Here is a 17,767-nt window from a genome sequence, read left to right as displayed (position 1 = left end):
AGTGGGAAGTAACCAGATTCTATTTGCTCCATTTTAGGAACATTGTGGAAATAGATGGAAAGGAGGCAAGATTAGAGGCAATGTTGGCATAAGAACTCTTGTGGTTAATTTAAATAAAAATGACAGGGATTAACTAAGGCGTGGGGTGGGGGGAAGTGGACAGTGTCTTGAGATAGTAAGAGAAGGATCTCCAGAACTTGATGATTATCTATATTAGGGAAAGTGGGTCAGAGGATTCTGACACAGACAGCTGGGTGAATGATGGTACCTATTCCGGAGACAGGGAACAGGAGAAGGAATAGTTTTGGAAAGAAGAAGATAAATTCAGCTACAGAAAAGATGAATTTGAAATGCCTGGGAAGCATTCAGTACGCATCTCTAAGATCAGGAAGAAGTGTGTGGAATGAGCAGAGAAAGGACTCAAGGACAGAACCTAGAAACAGCCCCAACTCTTGAGAAAAAAGCAAAAGAAGAGAAGCCAAAAAAAAGGAAACAGAGAAAGTGGTCAATAAAGGAAAAGGGAAATAAGAAAAGGATAATATCACAGATGAAAAAAAAATCTTTCAAGACCCATACTGGAACATTGCTAGTTCTTTACATTGTCATAGGTACAAATGTCACAGGTATAAAAACTACAACCTTAAAAGCATTACAAAGCTCCGAATGCCAAAAACCGAGAATACCAGGGATATATTTTGCATGATGATACTATTCTCTGCCAGCAAGTATGTAATGTACATAGTAAGTTACCAAAGATACAGTTTAGAGAAAATACAAATGGTTTTAAAATATATAAAGGACCAAGCTCACCATAGTAAGAGAATTATAAAACTCAATGAAATACCATTTTTCACCTATCCAGAGATCAAACCGTTAAACACTATGCCATATTGAACATCTGCTCTCCACCATGAGACCAACAAGTCCCAGAGAGTGGCTGCTCCTTCAGCCTGATCTTGAAATGAGAAGACACATGGAGCACACTTTAACCTGACCCACAGCCTGTGGTCAAACCCAGCCAACCTACAGCCAATCTGAAGGCCCATGAGTAGTAATAAGTATCTGTTGTTAGAGGCCACTGACATTTTGAGGTTGTTTCTTAAGCAGCATTATCATAGCAAAAGCTAACCAATACACAAAATGCAGAGAAATGAGATTTCATACGTTTTTAGTGAGAGCTAAACTGTCACACAAACTCTGAGTGACAGACACAGTTAGTTGCCTAACCAAAGCCTGCCGCTCACGTTTTCTATCATTGGCCTCTCACCTTGCATGCTTCATAATCCTTCCGGATATAGTGGAGATGTATCAACCAGTTCTGCTTCTCCAAAATAGGAAACTCTGGAGCTGGGTAGCATATTTTGACAAAACAAACAACACAGTCATTGTTAGGTTTTCTCCTTGAGCACTGTCCTCAACTAACCACAGGCATACTGTAATATCACGTTAAATTCTTCATGCTGCTGATCATAAGAATACAGTGCATCGAAAATGTGTGGATTATTAAATTAAGAGATACTTGTCCTACTATTACACATTGAATATATACTTCTGTTCAGTTTTGGTCATTTATAATGTCAGTTTCTCAACTGATAACTTGCCTGAAGAGAAAAACAGAATCATTCTTTCCCTCTTTTCCTCTCTCTCTCCTTGGTTTTAGAACGTGAATAATATGACTTTCCAAAGGATATTTCAGGAATGTTACTAACAAAATATACATACCATAGTTAATATCACATCTGATAGATCATAGGACCAAAAATAGCTAAACACAGTCTTAGCAATAGCTCAAATGTGAAACATTATACTGTTGCCCAGGAATGAGAAGTCAACAAGGAGAAAAATATTTGAGCCACTGAAAACGATTCATGATACAGAAACCCTGAGTTACTATCCCTTTGAATTCAATTAAAATACAGGTAAAAATTCATTAAGAAATTATTTTTCTATGGTAAAAAGGAGGCCAAGTATTCACACCAACCTCAGAACAGTGGTGACCTCAAGGAAGGAAGAGGGAAGAGTAGAATTAGGAAGCAATAAAAAGGAGATTTCAACTGTTAAATGCTTTATTTATCAAAAAAGTTAAAAGCTCTAAAGTATACATGGCCAAGTGTATTTACTTATTAAATCTGGCCTGTAAGTACACAGGTGTTTGTATTTTTTATGCATTTTAATACATGCTTGAGGTAATCCCTGTTTTGTTTTGTTCTGTTTTAATGATCATTTTCTTTTTGTTGTTTTGTTGGCCACACCACGCAACATGCTGGATCTTAGTCCCAGACCAGAGATGGAACCCGCACCCCCTGCAGTGGCAGCGCGGAGTCTTAACCACTGGACCACCAGGGTACTTCCCTGATTTTTTTAAATGTAAAAGAAAGGGTATAGCAGGGGAAGAAAGGGAAATGATTTGTAATCATTTGTAATCGCTCTGTTCCAGAACCTGAGGCGATATATCGATGGAAAACCCAAGACTTATATGTCCATAGTATGACGGGAAGGAAAAAAAGCTTACTGTGACCCAGAATTAACACTGCAGGAACACAAAAATTAAGAATGCTGCTTACTCTTTCCCAAGAATAGGGAACAGCAACAGAATCTGTGAAGTGAAATTATGACAGAAAGTATGGATATGATTTTATATACCGGAAGAAAGAAAAAAAAGATAAAATGTTAAGCAACTACCTCTTCATCTTCTGATTACCCACATTCTCTGACTGAGACCACCCTTCTTCTAGTCAGCAAGGGCCTATGTGAGATTCTTCAATGACTTTTGTCTCCTTCCTTCTCTTCTCCCAAGCCCCAACAATCATCAGATATTAGCCGTTCATGTTTTGCCTAACTAACCACTTCCAGAATTAAATTTCCTACTAAAGACCACACAAATCACCAAGCTTAAAGATGGATGTGAGGGACTTCCCCCGGTGGTCCAGTGGGTAAGACTCCACGCTCCCAATGCAGGGGGCCCGGGTTCGATCCCTGGTCAGGGAACTAGATCCTGCATGCATGCCTCAACTAAGAGTCCACATGCCGCAACTAAAGATCCCACATACTGCAACTAAAAGATCCCGCATGCTGCAAAGATTCCACGTGTCGCAACTAAAACCCGGCACAGCCAAAATTAAATAACTAAATATTTTTTAAAACAACAACAAGACGGATGTGAGTGGGTGTGCATGTAATCTTGGATCAAGTCTCAATTGTATGGCCTACCTCAATGTTACCTACCCTCTAAAGCAGCAGTCCCCAACCTTTTTGGCATCAGGGACCAGTTTCATGGAAGACAATTTTTCCAGAGATCGGGGGGATGGGGTGGGGGATCGTTTTGGGATGATTCAAGCGCATTACATTTACTGTGCACTTTATTTCTATTATTACTACACTGTAATACATAATGAAATAATCATACAACTTGCCATAATGCAGAAATCAGTGGGAGCCCTGACCTTGTTGTTTTCACTTGCCACTCACTGATAGGGTTTTGATATGAGTCTGCAAGCAACTGATTTATTATGGTCTCTGTGCAATCAAACCTCTCTGCTCATGATAATCTGTATTTGCAGCCACTAGCGTCACCGTCTCAGCTCCACCTCAGATCATCACCAGGCATTAGATTCTCATAAGGAGCGCGCAGCCTAGATCCCTCACATGCGCAGTTCACAGTGCGGTTCCCACTTCTATGAGAATCTAATGCTGCCGCTGATCTGACAGGAGGCGGAGCTCAGGTGGTAATGCAAGTGATGGGGAGTGGCTGTAAATACAGATGAAGTTTTCGCCCGCTCGCCCATGGCTAACCACCTGCTGCGAGGCCCAGTTCCTAATGGGCCACGGACCATTACCGTCCATGGCCCAAGGGTTGGGGACCCCTGCTGTAAAGGGAAGGAGACAACTGAATCTTTTGAGTTTACAATATCACTTAGTATCATTGCTTCCACAACCTAAAAGAAAATTTATAAAATGCAAATTTGAGTCTTGTCTATTCCAATCTTATAATAAAAGATGAGGCATTTTTTTGTGTTCCATGGGTGAAGAATGGAGGAAAAAAATGTTCAATTTGTAAGGTATCTCAAGGGCCCAGAGGCTCATGAAATGGAGTACTAGGGATGAGAAGAAGGGAAAGCACCACCAAATTCAAGTGCCCAACAGTCATTTCACACTCCTGACGATACAGTTTGTCTAAAAGCTAAAAGAACTTTAGGCTCATCAAAGACTTTATAAATCATTTCAGTGCCCCATAACTGTCCTATTAACTGTGTAGTCTTGGGAAATTTAGTTTCCTCATCTATAAAAGAGAGACTCATTCATTCATTCAATAAATATTCACTGAGTACCAACCACATGCCAGGCACTGGGGATACAACAAACAAAACTGGTTATAAGCTTTCAGGGAGCTTATAATCAGGGCAGGGGTGGGGGGTGCGGGTTCCGAGAGTGCTGGCAGAAGGGATAGATGATAATAAAATCTCCATTATTAGTGATATTCTTCTCACATTTAAATAGGAGAGTCAGGGGATAAAATACCCCACAGACATGTGAAGATTGAATGACAATACATATAAAGAGGTTCAAGTACTGTCTGGTGCACGCTAACCCCTAAAGAAGTGTTAACTGTTGTTGCTGTTATTTTTATCATCATTATTATTAGTCATTTTCCAAAATGAGGGAATTCTGGATACCACATAAATCCCTATGAACTCTGAATTTACACTTAGAATTTTACCTGTAAATGTGTGAGTTGAATTTCTTGTATTCCAAATCATTGCTCACTCCAATTCCCCCCTACAAACAGGGATACTGGTTCTTATATGCTTTCACAAGTATTATGAGAATTACCTATCTGAAAGGTCCTCTAAAAAAGATAGGCATGTAAGTGCAAAGTAGAGCCTTCTCTATTTTACAGCAGAGCAAGGTGGTCATCTCCCATGTTAAACTTTAGTAGGAGTCCGTATTACCATGGACGTCAGGTGGCCAGCTGATGAGATGAAGACAAGGTAAAGCCTTTCAGTCATCACCAAGGCAGTGGGGGCAGAAGGCTGGCAACCTGGCAACAATATTCCCTTGCCCTTCTCTTCTCCTGCCCCCATTCCACTCTTTTTTGACACCTCTTTCTTTCCTCCTCGATAAGGATGCACAAGACCTATCTTAAACAATTCTATAACTGAACAAACATGACATCACAAGAATTCTTCTTCCTTGTAATTTGCCTTAGGTGTGAAATTCTCATAGAAATAACCAAAACTCAAAACTTTACATAAAACTGATTAATGGTAGTGAAAAGCATCCTGGATATATTAATGTTGAGCGGAAAATTATTGTGCTTTGAATTTTTAGTTGAAAAATTTTCTAAAATGACTAAGGCTTTTTGTAAGTACGTTGTAAATGAACTCTTCTTTGGTAAAGGATCTCTTCCAGGACCAGAAGACAGGCAGCACATCAAATTTTTATATGTAGAAGTCCAATCTTGATTCAGTACCAGACTTCTATGGGACTTAGAGCAAGTTATTTGAGTCTCTGGGCCTTCATTTTCATGCCTATAATTTTCACTGGAAAATCTGAAAGTGATCATTCAATAAAATGTTAATTTCCTCATGTTATAATAGGAATTATAACACTTTTCTACCTCAATATATTATTTGAGACATCAAAAGATATAACAAATCTTGAAAAGAGTGTAAATGGAAGACATTTTTATTAGTATTGATTTGAGCTCTGTATCAGACAGGGTCTATCTAACAAGGAAACCCAGAAACCACTTGATGTAGAACAGAAGGACTTCAATGCAGTGAACAGGTGAGGGAAGAAATGAGAGGCCCAAAAGGGAACAGTGATGCAAATCAGAGGTTAGCATGGGAACAAGTCACTACCACCTCTAGGCTGAAGGAAAAAGGGAGGGAATGTATTGCTACCAGTTTCCAAGGCTGAAGTTACCTGGAGGAAGCTGAAAACAGAACGGCCTGACTGGCAGAAGCAACAAAAGAGACGCTTCCAGAAACCACCCCACTCCTCCAACTTTCCAAAGCAGACAGAAAGAGGGGAAAGCCCTGGCTTCTCCTACTTCCTGCCCTCCAATCTCTTGCCAGTTCCTCTCACTTGCTAACCCAGCCAGAAACTGCTGACACCAGAGCCTGGGAAGGAATGAAGCCCACAAGGGTCAGCTGCTCACAATACTCAGCAGAGAAGGGAAGGGTGAGGAATGGATCTGAGGGCAAACAGGCCCAGGATCAGCAGAAATACCAACTCTGCTCAGGAACATAGATGGTGATGGAGGAGGCGGAGGAAACTGGACTGAATCAGTAGTCACCCAAGGATTCACGTTAGAAGATAACTTTTTAAAAAAATATTAAACTGCTACCTATCCAACTTGTTTGCTTCTCATGAGCTTAAAATGGGATGAGGAAGGAAGGAAAAGGTCATATAAAAGATCAATTATGGTTTCACTACATACCCTAGATCATTTTATTTTCCTTTCTCAAATCAAAACTTAATTATATTTTATCCTTCTTAGGGGTGCATGGGTGTGTGTATCCCCCATGTGTATTTATATATGACATTTTTATATATTTATATGATTTACTTATATCTATAATTATATAATATTGATATGTAATTTATATATATATGTATTTGATATATATCTATATCAAAGTGTATTCTCCCCTATTATAACACTGAATGTTCCCATGAGGCTAGTGAGTCATGCAATTCAGGGACTATTCCAACATTACAGATGAGGAAACTAAGACTCCAGAGGTTAAGTGATTTGCCCATACTCAACAACTAATTAATGAAAGAGGCAGGACTATAGCCCAGGTCCCCAAAGTTACTCGTTAAACTATACCAAGTTTCTGCCCCAATTGTAAATGACTTTCTAATTTTAAAATATAAGTGTCTGGGCTATCAACTAGACATAACTTAGCAACACAAAATTAATAATGATTTTAAAGTTTTTCTATTATTAAAAAAAAGCAGGGCTTCCCTGGTGGCTCAGTGGTTAAGAATCCGCCTGCCAATGCAGGGGACACAGGTTCGAGCCCTGGTCCGGGAAGATCCCACATGCCACAGAGAAACTAAGCCCATGCACAACTACTGAGTCTGCACTCTAGAGCCCACAAGCCACAACTACTGAAGCCCGTGCGCCTAGAGCCCATGCTCCGCAAAAAGAGAAGCCACCGCAATGAGAAGCCCGTGCACCGCAACAAAGAGTAGTCCCTGCCCACTGCAACTAGAGAAAGTCCACGGGCAGCAACCAACACCCAATGCAGCCAAAAATAAATAAATAAATAAAATAAATTTATGAAAAAAAAAGCAAAACAGGACTTTTAACGTATTAAGGTAGCAAGATTTTCAAATTTTTGAAAAAATTGGTTGGGTTTTTTTTTTTTAAATACATACTTATGGTAAGACAAAACTGAAAGGACACATAGAGTATTAAAGACTCTCTCCATTCCTCCTCCTCACTAGAGGTGAATAGTTAGTATTTTCTAAGGAATTTCCATGCCTATATAAGCATATGGGCAAATGTACACGTGTACATGTACACAAAGGGGATTATAGTAAACATATTTGGAAACTGTTTGCTTATATCTACTGAACCTAAGTACATCCTTTCCAGTGACCCAGCAATCCTGCTCCTAGGTGCATGTGTACCCAAAAAACATATATTGATACTTCATGGTGGCATATATTGATACTTCATGGTGGCATTATGTATACCATCTCACAAAGTATCCCAAATGTTTATTCAGAGTAAAATGAACAAACTGGAGTATCACTCCACAATGTATTGATAATACTAGATTATAATGAAAAAAAAAACAGCCACTACTACATGCAACAATACAGAAGAATACCACAAAGATAATTTTGAGCAAAGAAGCCAGATATTGAAAAGTACATACTGAATGATTCCATCCATTTATATTAAGTTGAAAAGCAGGCAAAACTGATCTACATGGTAGACGTTAGATACAAGTAACCACCTTTGAGAGGAGTGGTTAATGACTGGTAGGTGGCATAATGGAGGCCTCTGGGATGCTGATGACGTTCTATAACTTAATCAGGATCATTAGTACCTGAATATGTTCAGTTCGTAAAACTTTACTGAGCTGTACAATTATAATTTATGTACTTTTCCGTATGTATGGCATATGGCAATAAAAAAGTGTCAAGAATCAAACTAAACACCTCCTCAACCAAAAAAATTAATTTCTGCAGGACTTCCCCGGTGGCACAGTGGTTAAGAATCTGCCTGCCAAAGCAGGGGAGACGGGTTCGAGCCCTGGTCCGGGAAGATCCCACATGCCACGGAGAAACTAAGCCCGTGTGCCACAACTACAGAGCCTGCGCTCTAGAGCCCACGAGCCACAACTACTGAAGCCCATGTGCCTAGAGCCCATGCTCCACAACAAGAAAAGCCACAGCAATGAGAAGCCTGTGCACCGCAATGAAGAGTAGCCCAAGCTCGCCGCAACGAAGACCCAACACAGCCAAAAATAAATAAATAAATTTATTTTTTAAAAAAATTTAATTTCTGCAATACCAATGCAGAAGAGATGGGGGGGACATACAACTCAGTCTGCGGGTAAGGGTCAAGACTTCCTAGGCAAGACACAAAATGCATTAACCATAAAGGAAAAAAATTAATAAATCAGGCTTCTATCAAAATTAAAACTTCTGGGGACTTCCCTGGTGGCACAGTGGTTGAGAGTCCGCCTGACAATGCGGGGGATGCAGGTTCGAACCCTGGTCCAGGGGGATCCCACGTGCCACGGAGCGACTGAGCCCATGCGCCACAATTGCTGAGCCTGTGCTCTGCAGCCCGCGAGCCACAACTACTGAGCCCATATGCCATGACTACTGAAGCCCACGCTCCTGGAGCCCGTGCTCTGCAACAGGAGAGGCCATCACAGTGAGAGGCCCACGCACCACAACGAGGAGTGGCCCCTGCTCCCGGCAACTGGAGAAAGTCCGCGTGCAGCAACAAAGACTCAACGCAGCCAAAAATAAATAAATAAAAAATTAAAACTTCTTATCATCAAAAGATACATTAAGGAAGTGAAAAGGTAAGACACAGGCTGAGGGGTGGAGACAAAATTCACAATACATATAATAGGCAAAGGGCTTGGACCCCAAATATATTAAAGAATTCTTACAAATCAATAATCAGAAAACAAACAACCCAATTTTAAATAAGCAAAAGACTTAAACGTTTCCTTCACAAAAGAAATGAGTGACCAATAAGTACATGAAAAGGTGTCCAACATCACTAGTCATCAGGATAATGCAAATTAAAGTCACAATAAGATACAACATACCCACCATCATGTCTAATACGAAAAAGATGGACAGTATCAAATGCTGGTTTGAATTTACAGCAAGCAGAACTCTCATAATTGCTGGTGGGAGAGTAAATAGTACAACCACTTTGGAAAACAGTTTGCAATCTCTTATAAAGTTAAAACATACACTTTACATATGACCCAGCAATTCCACTCCCTAGGTACTTGCCTTACACAAAAATGGAAACACATGCCCCACACCCACAAAAAGATGTATAAGTGTTCATAAAGGCTTTTACATAACTGTCGAAAACTGGAAACAACACAAATGTTCATCAACAGGAAAATGGATAAACAAATTGTGGTATAGTCTTACAACAGAATACTAGACAGCACTTTCAAAAAATAAAAGAACTACTGATATATATATATATATATATATATATATCTCAACATGGATGAATCTCATAAACACTATGCTGAGTAAAAGATGCCAAAAGCTAAATAGTACATACTCTATGACTGCACGGCAGGAAGTTCAAGCACAGACAAAATTAACTTTCAGGGACAGAAATCAGAACAATGGTTCCCTCTAGGACAGAACTGAAGGAAACTTTCTGGGTGACAAAAATGGTTAACTCGACCTGAGTGATGATTACATAAGTACATATAGTTATCAAAATTCAAAAGTTGGGCACTTAAGGTTTGTAGATCTTACTAGCATTGGGAAAAAAATAAAAGTTAAATTTAATTTTTTATTTAAATTAAAAGTTAACACTGTTCCTCAAAAAAAAAAAAAAAATCAAACAGAATTACCACATGAACCAGCAATTCCACTTCTGAGCGTATACCCAAAGAGCTGAAAGCAGAGAGCCTCTTTCTACAGTTGCTGCTAAGATGCTTCCAAAGAAGCTAAGGCCACACTGGGGTGAGGCCCTGAATAGCACCGAGCCCGGCAGCCGCCAGCTGGGCACTTTCACCTTCATCTACTTGGCCTCATTCTGCACTACAATAGGTGACAGTCACAGAGGATAGATCAATGTTCTCATTAAAGCAGCCAATGTAAATGCTGAAACCTTCTGGCAAGGCTTGTTTGCAAAGGCTCTGGCCATCACCAACCTGGGAAGCCTCATCTGCAATGTAGGGGCTGGTGGACCTGCCCCAGCAGGAGGTCCCACCACCTCCACCACTGCTCTCCAGCTAAGAAGAAAGTGGAAGGCAAAGAAAGAAGAACATGAGGAGTCCAATGACAACATGAGCTTTTTGACTAAATCTCTTTTGTAACTTATTCAATAAAAAGCTGAAGTCCTATTAAAAAAAAAAAGAAAGCAGGTACTCAAACAGGTATTTATACACCAACGTTCACAGCAGTGATGACAAGAGCCAAAAGGCTGAAACAACCCATATGTCCATCAACAGACGAATGGATACACAAAATATGTACTGCATATACATACAACGGAATATTATTCAGCCTTAAAAAGGAATGAAATTCTGTCTAACATGCTATAACACGGATAAACCTTGAAAATATTATGCTAAGTGAAATAAGTCAGACACAAAAGGATAAATACTGTATGATTCTGCATATATGAAATATCCAGAATAGGCAAATTCATAGAGACAGAAAGCAGAATAGAGGTTACCAGAGGCTAGAGGGGAGGGGAAATGGGGAGTTATTATTTAATGGGCACAGAATTTGTTTGGGGTGCTGGAAAAGTTTTGTAGATAGATAGTGGTGATGGTTGCACAACATGGTGAACGTAATTAATGCCACTGAATTGTACTTTTAAATGGTTTAAGAAGTAAATTTTATGTATATTTTGCCACAATTTAAAAAAGAATCTTCTATTAAAAAATACTCTGGGGACTTTCCTGGCGGCGCAGGTTAAGAATCTGCCTGCTAGGGCTTCCCTGGTGGTGCAGTGGTTGAGAGTCCGCCTGCCGATGCAAGGGACACGGGTTCGTGCCCCGGACTGGGAAGATCCCACATGCCGCGGAGCGGCTGGGCCCATGAGCCATGGCCGCTGAGCCTGCGCGTCCGGAGCCTGTGCTCCGCAACGGGAGAGGCCACAACAGTGAGAGGCCCGCGTACCACAAAAAAAAAAAAAAAAAAAAAAAAAAAGAATCTGCCTGCCAATGCAGGGGACACAGGTTCGAGCCCTGGTCCAGGAAGATCCCACATGCCGCGGAGAAACAAAGCCTGTGCACCACAACTACTGAGCCTGCGCTCTAGAGCCCGTGAGCCACAACTACTGAGCCCGCGTGCCACAACTACTGAAGCCCACACGCCTAGAGCCCGTGCTCCGCAACAAGAGAAGCCACCAAAATGAGAAGCCCATGCACTGCAACAAAGAGTAGTCCCCGCTCTCTGCCACTAGAGAAAGCCCATGCACAGCAATGAAGACCCAACAGAGCCAAAAATAAATACATTTAAAAAAATACTCTGAAAACAAACCACAAGCTGAGATTAAATTTATCACATAGTAAATACTGTCTCAGGTTGTAGATACAACTCATTCTGGGCTATATAGCCACCCCAAAATGGATAAGGTCTTCAATGAAGACTCCTTTAAAGAAGGAAATATGCCCATGAAGTAAATCAATTGACTCACCTCAATTATGGATAAGGTCCTCAATTGAAAGCCAGAAGAAAGTTATCTGAGGTCATATGATGAGGAAAAATGAAGAGGACTTAAGTAGCCCCGTGTAAGGTATTATTTTCTCAGAAGCATCAAGTAATTCTGATAAACATTTCCAAATAAATTGCTTGTTCTTGAAAAAGTCCTAATATATTTGGACAAAAATCCCAAATAGAAAGTTGTTTATCCCTTCCACAGCTGGCACTCACTACCCTCAAGACTAGAGTCAAGCTAGGATATGGACCTCTCAAGCTGAGGAGGGAAGGGGGCAGGATGGGCGACAACATCCAAATCTAGACTCAGAACTTCTCAGTCAAAATGCCACGACTGCTGCTTGTTCAAATAAAGTCTCTCTGCCTGCTAATCCAACTTCTGTGTGAATTCCTCACATTAAACTTACCAACTTCCTACCTTCTACTTTGAAGTATCATACTACTTAACCACAGCAGTGGTTCTCAATCAGGAACAATTTTGTACCCCCAGGGAACACCTGGCAATATCTGGAGACATTTTTGGTTGTCACAACTGGGTGTGCTACTAACATCTACTAGGTAGAAGTGAAGGATGCCGTTAACATCCTACAATATACAGGACAGCTCCCACAACAGTTACCTTGCCCAAAATGTCAACAGTGCCAAGGTTGAGAAAATCTGAACTACAAATTAAAAAGACATCTAAGGATTTTTTTTAATTTTATTGAAGTATGGTTGATTTACAATGTTGTATTAATTTCTGCTGTACAGCAAAGTGACTCAGTAATTTATACATATATATATTTTTATATTCTTTTCCATTATGATTTATCACAGGATACTGAATACAGTTCCCTGTGTCATACAGTAAGACCTTGTTGTTTATCCATCTTATATACAATAGTTTGCATCTGCTAGTTCCAAACTCCCAATACTTCCCTCCCCCACCTCCTCCCCCTTGGCAACCACAAGTCTGTTCTCTATGTCTGTGAGTCCGTTTCTGCTTTGTAGATAGGTTCATTTCTGTCACATTTTAGATTCCACATATAAGTGACATCATATAGTATGTCTTTCTCTTTCTGACTTACTTCACTTAGTATGATAATCTCTAGGTCCATCCATGTTGCTACAAATGGCTTTATTTCATTCTTTTAATGGCTGGGTAATATTCCATTGTGTATTATACATATACGACATCTTCTTTATCCAGTCATCTGTTGATGGACATTTAGGTTCTTTCAATGTCTTGGCTATTGTAAATAGTGCTGCTATGAACATAGGGGTGCATGTATCTTTTTGAATCAGAGTTTTGTCTGAGTATATGTCCAGAAGTGGAATTGCTGGATTATATGGCAACTCTATTTTTAGTTTTTTGAGGAACCTCCATACTGTTTTCCATAGTGGCTGCACCAATTTACATTCCCACCAACAGTATAAGAGGGTTCCCTTTTCTCCACACCCTCTCCAGGATTTACTATTTGTAGACTTTTTAATGATGGCAATTCTGACCAGTGTAAGGTGGTACCTCATTGTAGTTTTGATTTGCATTTCTCCAATAATTAGCAATGATGAATGTCTTTGCATGTACCTATTGGCCATCTGTGAGACATCTAAGGATTTCACAGTGAAATGGGGAAGCTTTTTGTTCAAAATACTACTTTGATTTTCACTTTGTCAAAGTTCATTAACCCTTAAGGCTGATTTTTTTCCTGTTTACTTTACACTTCCCTATATTTTCCAAATTTCTATAAGCTTATATTGATTTTCTCATCAGAAAATCATAAACTTATATTTAAAAATAAAGACCATTATCCTTTCCTTTTCTGTCATCTTTTTCCCTAAAGACAATTTTCCTTCAGGCTGGCTGTATCTTGGGTTTTTTCTGTTCACATTTTACTCATTATTGTTCTGTAACTGGAGCAGGAATGACCAGTTTACTGCACCGTAAGTTTACTGCACCATCTTAATTGGAAGCCCAATTTAACATCAGAATTCAAGAGAAATTACTAATATTAAACAAAGTTTTATACAGAACAACCTCTTTTCTGTTACCCTATTCTTCAGAGTCAACCAATTCACATACCTGTACAATATAAGAGGCATAGGGAAGTAAAAGAGAAGTAATCAGTAGCAGTACTACAAGCAGAGTCAGAATAACCACAAAGAAATAAAACAGAGATGGAGCATATGATGATGGAAACAAGCGAGCTAGAATGGCTGCTGATTCCTGAAACAACACTGTGGGGGAGGGGGGACTGTCTGACAGTTTCCTGTGCATTCTCATTTGCACCTGTATCCTTACAATATTTACATCACTTACTTATCTGACTGCCTGTGCTCTGCAAACAGTAATGATTATCCTTGACTCCTCAAAATCCACTCCTTATCAGTTGATTAAATCAAACTGATTACTGGTAATCCTATATCCCTTGTCCAATGACTGGCAGCCCCTATCAATTTAGCCCAATAAAAAAGTATTCTTAGGAGGTTCTGGGAAAAGTCTTTCTTATTTTTAAAAGAGAACCATGAGAAGCCAGACCATACAGCTGGCACTGGAAAAATGGAGCCTGAATGCCACTGGCAGCTATAATTCAGGAAAAGGCAGACACCGGGCAACAAAGTGGAAAGGCAAAAAGAACTCAGGCCCTCATATATATCACTGAATTGCTTGACCAGCCCTGGAGCCCACTCTAATTCTGGACTTCATCTTACATAAACCAATACATTTCCTTATTGTTTAAGGCACTTTGAGTTGGACTTTCTGTTATTTAGTGTTGAAAGCAACTCAGCTAAAACAAAGTCTGAAAAAGATGAACACATCCTTCATACAATACTGTACTCCATATTTCTTACTTTTATTCTAAACATAATAAAAAATAATATAGAGAGAAATGCTTTGGGTACTACATATTAAGGATAAGAACATAAATAGCCAGTTTGGAGAGTAACTTGGTAGACTTATTAAAGTTTAAAATGTGCATTTCCCCCCCCAATTCACAATGACTCACGTACAAGAATGTCCATTACAGCAAATAGTGGTGAAAAATTAGAAACAACTTACGTGCTATCAAAAAGAGAAGAAACTGCAATATATCCATACTATGGAATATTATATTTAAAAATAATGAAGTGATCTTTACCTAGACATGGAAAGTCCTCCAAGATACACCAATCTAGCAAAATATATGTTACTGTAACAGGAAAAAACAAATCTGACTCCATATTGGATCTGTTTCTTTCACTTTAACCTTTGTATTCTATTGCTTTTGCTTCAAGTTTAGAATGTTCCCTATAGCCTGAAATATAGAGGACAGCCCATTCTCAAGGCTCTGACCTTTAAGGGTATGACACTTTTCCATTCATACAGAAGATAAAAAGTTACAGAACAGAGCATAACATTTGTCTTGTTTACAGGAACATCTGACCTACGAGGACAGCTGCAAGAACAAAGGATTCCTACACCAAGAAGTCTGCAACAACCAAGCACAGCCCCTTCCCTTTTAGTATAAATGAAGCCTGAATTCTGACTTGGGTAAGACAGTTCTCTATGACATTAGTCCACCATCTTCCTTGCCCCAACACCTTATCTCCTGATTTACTAGCCTGACATGCAGCCAGCAGAATGACTTTGGACTTGGTAACATTACCATTTATATGAAACACTCATGCAACAGTAAGCTATATATTTCTATCGCTATATACATACACACATAATAAAAATCTGAAAGACGCACACTGAATGGTAACAGTGATTACCTATAGACTGGATGGTGATTTAAGGAGTATTTTAGCTTTCTTTCTTTCTTTTTTTTGTTAATATTCATTTATTTATTTAGTTGCCCCAGGTCTTAGTTGCAGCAGATGGGCTCCTTAGTTGCAGCATGCATGTGGGATCTAGTTCCCTGGCCAGGGATTGAACCTTGGCCCCCTGCATTTGGAGCTCAGAGTCTTAACCACTGCGCCACAGGGAAGGATACTTTTATTAGAATAGATTCTTAGGACAAGAAGTACTAGGTTAAACAACATGAACTTTTAAAGTTCTTGAAACTTATGGACAAGCACTTACTTAGAAGTATTATGTCAATTCATACCTACATACTTCTATGCCTACAAGGGTGCGTAACATGATAATTTAAAAATAATAAATAACTTATCACTCCAGTTCCACATGCTACTTACAACAGTGAGGGAAAAAGAGGATGATGCTTAGTTAAAACTTTCATTCCAAAACTAAATCAAGGACTTCCCTGTCGGTCCAGTGGTTAAGACTCCGTGCTTCCAATGCAGGGGGCACGGGTTCTATCCCTGGTCAGGAACTAAGATCTTGCACGCCACATGGAGCAGCCAAAAAATAAAATTAAATCAAGACTAGACTCTCAATTCCTTTATATCTGCCTTCTTTTTCAGACTGAGAGAGAAAAAAATGTTGAAAAAGTGTTGGCTTTTTTTTAACCAAATGGTACTGAATAAGGTTCTTTGAGTCAATTTTTTAAAGGAAATACTGAAATAATTGAAGTATATATTTCTTAAAGAAAAAGAAAGACATAACTCAATCACTATTAAAACAGGCCTAGCCTCAACATAAAGACAAACAACCCCATTTAAAATGGGTAAAGGATTTCAATAGACATTTCTCCGAAGAAGATATACATATGGTCAATATGCACATGAAAAGAAATGCCAACATCCTTAGTCAGGAAAATGGAAATCACATGCACAAGGAGAGACCACTTCACACCTACTAGATTAGCTATTTTATAAAAAAAAAAAAAAAAAAAAAAAGCAGCAGCAGCAGAAAATAACAGTGTTGGCAAAGATGTGGAGAAATTAGAGCCCTCAAACACTGCTAGTGGAAATGTAAAATAGTTTGGATGCTATGGAGAACAGTTTGGTATTTAACCCAGCAATTCCATTCTCAGGTATATACCCAAGAGAAATGGGATTCAAAAAGAAATCTGTACACCAATATTCACTGCAGCATTTTCACAATAGCCAAAAGTTGGAAACAACCCAAGTGTCCACTAACAGATGAATGGATAAACAAAATGTGGCATATACATCCAATGGAATACTATGCAGCCTTAAAAAGGAATGGAGTTCTGACACATGCTACAACATGGATGAACCTTTAAAACATTATGCTAAGTGTAATAAGCCAAACACAAAATGACAAATATTGTATGATTTTGCTTATATGAAATATCTAGAATAGGCAATTCATAGAGAGAGAAAGTAGAATAGGTGTAGGGGATTAAAAGGTACAAACTATTAGGTATAAAATAAGCTACAAGGATATATTGTACAACACAGGGAATACAGCCAATATTTTACAATAACTATAAATGGAGTATAACCTTTAAAAATTGTGAACCACTATACTGTACACCTGTGACTTACATAATATTATACATCAACTATATAGTTCAATTTAAAAAATAAAAGTAGAAGTTACAGGGACGGGTTGGGGGGAGAGGGAAAATGGAGCTACTGCTTAATGGGTAGTTTCTGTTTGGAGTGATGAAAGAGTTTTGGAAATGGATAGTGGTGCTGGTTGCAAAACACTGTAAATGTACTTAATGCCACTAGATTGTACACTTAAAAACGGTTAAAATAATTAACACATTGTAAATCAACAATATTTCAATTAAAACATGGTTAAAATAGCAAATTGCATACTATGTATATTTTCCTACATTTTAAAAAAACAATGAGGGAATTCCCTAACGGTCCAGTGGGTAGAACTCAGTGCGTTCACTGGTGGCCCGGGTTCAATCCCTGGTCGGGGAACTAAGATCCCACAACCCACATGGCGCAGCAAGAAAAAAGTAAATTTAATTAAATTAAAAAAGAAAAACAATAATGTAACATACAAAAACTC

At 39.0% G+C, this 17,767-nt stretch overlaps 1 protein-coding gene across 2 annotated transcripts in view; it reads right to left on the bottom strand.

Moving 5' to 3' along the window:
- The window catches only part of BBS4 (Bardet-Biedl syndrome 4), a 70,633-nt gene that overhangs the window by 26,402 nt on the left and 26,464 nt on the right, over positions 1 to 17,767 (bottom strand). For both annotated transcript variants that reach the window (XM_060153527.1, XM_060153534.1), the window contains exon 3: positions 1,268 to 1,347. In XM_060153527.1, the coding sequence (XP_060009510.1) occupies positions 1,268 to 1,347 (80 nt within the window). The remainder of the gene's footprint in view (positions 1 to 1,267; positions 1,348 to 17,767) is intronic.

This window comes from Lagenorhynchus albirostris, chromosome 1, assembly GCF_949774975.1.
Source record: "Lagenorhynchus albirostris chromosome 1, mLagAlb1.1, whole genome shotgun sequence".
Lineage (NCBI taxonomy): Eukaryota > Metazoa > Chordata > Mammalia > Artiodactyla > Delphinidae > Lagenorhynchus > Lagenorhynchus albirostris.
The sequence above is the reverse complement of the archived record's forward strand: the minus strand, read 5'-3'. Positions and strand labels throughout refer to the sequence as shown.